The sequence below is a fragment of the Nicotiana sylvestris genome, chromosome 2 (assembly GCF_000393655.2).
Source record: "Nicotiana sylvestris chromosome 2, ASM39365v2, whole genome shotgun sequence".
NCBI classification, from domain to species: domain Eukaryota; kingdom Viridiplantae; phylum Streptophyta; class Magnoliopsida; order Solanales; family Solanaceae; genus Nicotiana; species Nicotiana sylvestris.
This window is the reverse complement of record NC_091058.1, coordinates 2,735,118-2,740,555: the sequence shown is the minus strand read 5'-3', so window position 1 is coordinate 2,740,555 and position 5,438 is coordinate 2,735,118. Positions and strand designations below refer to the sequence as shown.

General features: G+C 38.2%; 1 protein-coding gene across 1 annotated transcript; it reads right to left on the bottom strand.

The window, feature by feature from the left end:
• Positions 1 to 1,019: 1,019 nt before the first annotated feature.
• Positions 1,020 to 5,193, bottom strand: LOC104227304 (probable carboxylesterase 16). Its single transcript, XM_009779529.2, has 2 exons — positions 3,992 to 5,193; positions 1,020 to 1,903 (listed from the first exon to the last, which is right to left on the bottom strand). The coding sequence occupies exons 1-2, from the start codon at positions 4,834 to 4,836 to the stop codon at positions 1,363 to 1,365; spliced, it is 1,386 nt and encodes a 461-aa protein (XP_009777831.1). The 5' UTR covers positions 4,837 to 5,193; the 3' UTR covers positions 1,020 to 1,362.
• Between the last annotated feature and the right edge of the window lie 245 nt (positions 5,194 to 5,438).

The following is a 5,438-nucleotide window of genomic DNA, read 5'->3' as shown; positions in this document are numbered from 1 at the left end:
ACTACTAGCTCTTTTGCATATTGGAGCATTTCACATCATTATTTTGTGATGTTTTACCATTTTCGTCCTGTCCTGGAATATTATTTATGTTATCTTAATTACTCCTTCACTTGATTTGCTTGACACTTGTCATTTATTGAATATAACTTTACTAATTTTTGCAGTTAAATTACACTGGATAAGTTTATTTTTCTAGGTTAAAAAGATGCTTAGACTAAGAAGTACCGTGTCCATTAGTCATATCAAATTGGCGAAAAAACATATTTTCAAATTTTAGTACAAATTTATTTAGGTTGAATCTCGAAAAATAAATAAAAAATATATAAATATTTTTAGAAAAGAGTAGTTAGTGTGCGTTATTTCCCCCAATGAATGCAAACATTCATTTCTTTAGTTTTTGTTAATTGGTTGGAATGTTAAATCAAATTCAATGACAGTGAAAATAACTCAAAACCAGGAGTTACGCATGTGGCGATTTGATAAAGACATCATCGGGATCATCGATCTCCGTTGTTCACTCCAACAGAAACCAATTAAGTAGACGAATGCTATGTCAAGCTTCATAGTTTAAATGAAAATTGGGAGCTCCAATTTGAATTCTATTTTATTACATATAATGGTTTTACCTCGTTGACAAAGGTTATATTATACCAAATCCAGCTACTCAAGCTTTGGGAAACAATCTCTTAAAGGCCACAGGTCAAAGACAACGTAAAAATATCCTAAAATACGAAGATTAAAAAGAAAATAACATAATCTTTCGGGGTTGCCCAGTTGGTTTGGATAGATGACCCGGGATCGAATTACCCCTCAATGTCTTCTGTGTTGAGCCTGTCGCACGCTTGCCTAGTGCAGTTTACATCCCCTGTGTCACTGTGTGGTTTGCAAGCTATCACAAAGTACTCACCCCAAAGGCAGAGGTTGTAACGGCTGCGGGTTTCCCCTCTTACCAAAAAAAAAAAAAACATTACCTCCAATTGAACTCCTGCTTTCAGAATTATCTCCTTGACAATACAGACTAATCAAGAACTTGTAAATACACTGTCAAAAGTTATTTAAAGAGAAGTACTGCTGGAATCCAACCATACAATATAAAGGTAATGCTAAGCAGAATACATCTCTTCCTTTAATACAAGGAAAAATGTTTACAAGGATAACATACATGCTTAACTCAAATAAAAGGAATTCGTGGCTCAAAACTCAGCTAAACCCTAGTTTCTGGCAAGTGACATCTATTTTACAAAAGAAACATCCAGAGGAAAAAAGAATGTGCGATGAAACTTAAAGGCCATATATGGTGAACCTCAAACCGCAAGGATCATTTGTCACAAAGATGCTGCTATACAAGACCATCTGTCCAACTCAATACGAAAACTCATGACCTCGAAGTGAAATGTACTTCTTAACCCAGATAGCAGTGTCCTCAGCACAAGCCTGAGACTGAGGGGTCTTGAGAAGCATGTCAAGAGTAGCAAACTCATGAACAGCATCCTTGTACTCAAGAACAGGAGCATCAACATTTACTTTCCGGAGTTCTTCTGAATAAGCAATAGCCCGATCTCTCATCCAGTCATGCTCTGCTACAATTGTTAAAGTTGGGGGCATTCGCTTTAATGGAGGTCCTCCTCTCCCAGGAACTAGTGGGTTAGCAGCAGGGTGATCCAAGTCAAACTCTCCTTCAGGTAAAAATAATTTCCAGGCAAGTATGCACATAGCCTTGTCATAGAAATAGGAATTTGCTAGCTTTATCTCGGAATGAGTTGGAACATTTCCAATGAAAAAAGGATACATCAAGACCTGTGCCACCACCTTCACTGGATCCAAAAGCTTACCTGCTTCTACTGCCTTCCGGGCTACATAATCAGCTATATTTCCTCCACAACTCACTCCAAGGAGAACACACCTAGTTGAACATATAAAAACAAACAAAAAATTTTAAAAAAAGAAAGTTATTAATTATATCTAACATCGCAGAGAAACAAGGAGGCGTAGGAGATCTAGCCTGTCATGATAAAAGCATAAGAAAGTAGTATTTAGGCGTGTAGGGTAACTATAGAGAACCAGAACATGAGAAAGCGACTTCATTCAACTACAGATGTCAAGACGCCAGCACAAGTTACTCATCAAGCAAACGCAAATCTACCAGCTGTACCCACCTCATTCTGTGACACAAGGAACTTAATAACCATGTGACTTATAGCCTCGTCCCACCCCAGAGAATTAGCTCTTGGCTCCTCGCAGACTCCTGCTCCATTTGCACCCCATTAGGCATGCTACATTACCCTCCAAGGTGCTATGTCATTTGATCTTATTGGAAAACAGGGTTTCTCTAACTAGACCACTTGCAGGCTTAAGGACAGACACTAGCCTCATCATTATTAAAAATAGAAACAGAAAAAGGAGGAAGAGCAGGCAGATCTGCCTTAAATAGCAAGATTGCAAACATGAAGAGATAAATCTAGAAGTTTGGGAGCACAAGAAATACCATCCACATATAGTGTCTTACTTTAGACTATAGTGGTCAAACTGATACTCTCCAATACAGTTAGACTATAATAAGTTGTAATAAGAATAGTAAAATGCATGGAATATTGCTAGTCTGGTCCCTTAATTATTGGCAAATTCTAGTTTTAGTACCTGTGAATTGTGATATCCTATTGAACATATTTAACCTTCAATTAATAGAGTTGGAACGTGTTCAGTTATACAATTGTCTCACATGAGTTGCTTAAGGGCTTTCAAAACAGTCTAGAAAGTTCTTGTACTACTCCACCCATTGCTTTGGGCTTTGGATTTGGATGCTCAAATTCTTTATTACACAGTAATAGAGCCAACATTTGGTAAGCCCATTTCTCAGATTAGAAACTCTACTTTCAAGTCCACCTGTGAGCCAAAAGATCTAGTTACATGTGCTAGAAGGTGTTGAGTAATATAATTGCCCCACAGGGATTGTGTAAGGATTCTAAAGGGGATTATATCTAGATTATATAAGTTTCTGGGTACTCCACTCATTAAATCTTAAATTGGATACTAAGTTCTTTCACAAAAAGATTTTACATCGAATTCAATAAAGTATACAGTATTAGCTTAATTCAATCAAAATTTATCATTCTAGGATGAGCTAAAGAATATAGGTCATTTATATTGGGACTCAAGATCGTATGACCAAAGAATAAGACCATAATAAGCTTATTTCATCAATGTTATAGATTCAGAAATAACAAAATCAGGCAACATTTTTAAATAAATCATCAAATCATGCAACAAAACGAAAAACGTTCACAAAGCATTCAAAACAAGTCTGAAAGACACAAACCCAAACCAACATCAAAAATACTTCTATTCACAAACTAAATTTGGCAGTCGTATCCAACACAATCAGACGATCATAGGAAAAATTAGCACATGGAAAACCCTCTAATAAAGTGTTTTCCCTGCCAGGAAAGGATATAGCTATTTAGCATTGTATCTCGTGATATTTCCCTAAGGACTATCGGAAAAATGACCAATTTATAAGACACATTCCACCTGTCTATCTATGGAATTCAACTTGTAACCAAATTACATCATAAGAAAATGCAAGAAATTTACCACGTAAAAATCCCACTAGTCATGAGACCCAAAATTAAGCATTTGTATTATTTTTTTTAGCAGTACTGTTTGGCCCTTCCTAGTCACTGCACCTACTTTGGACAGATAGTATCTCAACGTCCTAACCTAATAATATGGATTCCCACTCCATTATTCAAAATCAGATTCTGCTATATTAACTTTTCATTCTTCACAACTACACTTGTGACCACATTTCAGATTGTTGAAGATATAATTCACTTAATAACAAAATGTGTTATCTTTGATAGCTTAAGCTTTTAGATGAGGTGCTCCCACACTTCAAGACAGATCAACCAATTACTGAAACGGGTAATTATCCACATCTAAAACTAAAACTAAGGCAACAACTATTGAATAAGACAATAAGACCAAAACCAACCTCGACGGATCTCCATGAGCAGCCAACCAAGGCTCCGCCATTGATGCTCCAAAGGCATCCGCTATGTGCCCGTGACTATCAGATTTCTTCATATCCCCACCTCCACCACGTCTGTTCCCCAACGACTTACTACATTCAGCCAAATTAGCCTGCTTCGCCAGCCAATGTAGCACCTTCAACCCATCCTCAAACGCTGCTGGGTACCGATCCTCAGGCGCTAGCCTGTATCCAACTGCTATTACAATAACATCACAGAGCTTCGCGATTCTTCTACAGAAGAAATCATTCGAAGTCGAGTCATTACTCCCACTCACAAATCCCCCACCGTGAAACTGTAACATCACAGGCAACTTTCTACACTTTTTACTAGCTGGAGAATATCCTCTATAAACCCCATTTTCAGATTTCAAAGCAAGATCATCCGCATTACATCCATAGCTATTCCTCCTATGATTGAAACTATGGCCATTTTTATAATGCGTATCGGTTACATTATCAGTGGTAGCAGCACCATAGCTGTTTCGACGTGGATCAGATCCTGAATCAGGTAATCTAGTGGAAGGCTTAACCCTAGATTTAGATTGTGCCCTTAAATCGGAATCGGGCGAGCCGAGACAAGTCTCGGGAAGGAAGATTCGGATAGAAACGGCGGTGGTGGGATCTATATGTAGGTCCTTGGTGGCAACGCCGTCGGTGAAAACAGGATTTGGAGCTGCAATTGATTCCTCATCGGGCCGCGATGTGACGCCGTAAGAACTTCCGCCGGCATTGGTTCGGTTTTGCAACCGATGCTTTAACATGAATTTGAAGAACACACTGTATAATTTCACAGCCACGCTTGGCATTTCCCCCCTAACTCCCTCCCCCTCGCTCGTCGATTTCTAGGGTTCCGTCTACCTCCGCCACCTCCGCCCTTTTGTTTAGTGACAATTTGTTGATTTAATTAAAACTGATTTGAAGTCACAAAACTATGTCGATATTCAGCTGAGATTTGAATTGTGAAGGGAACTAAATGGATTTAGGGTTTTTGGGGGGGATGGATTGAGAACGAGGAAAAGGTAGACGGAGATTAGATTGCTTGAAGTAGAGGAAGGGGGAGAGGTGAAAAAAGAGCAAAATGCCTGATTTTGAAATACTGTAGTAGTCAGTAAATATGTTGGAAAATGAAAGAGGAGAAGGAGAAGGGGAGCAGCAAATATGCTGGATGTACGGTTTGATTAGATAGAGTTAATGGCATTTCTAGAAAATTGGGACAAATCAATTGTGGCGCCTACCAGCCTACAGTAGATTTGTATCATAGGCCATAGCCTACTAATTTTAATTTTATTTTCTCCGTGGTTTTTTTTTTTTTTTTTTTATAAGAGCTTGTTTGGCCAAGCTTCTCGAAAGTCAAAATTATTATTTTTTTCTCCAAAGAAATACTCCCTCCGCTTACTAAGGGTGATTA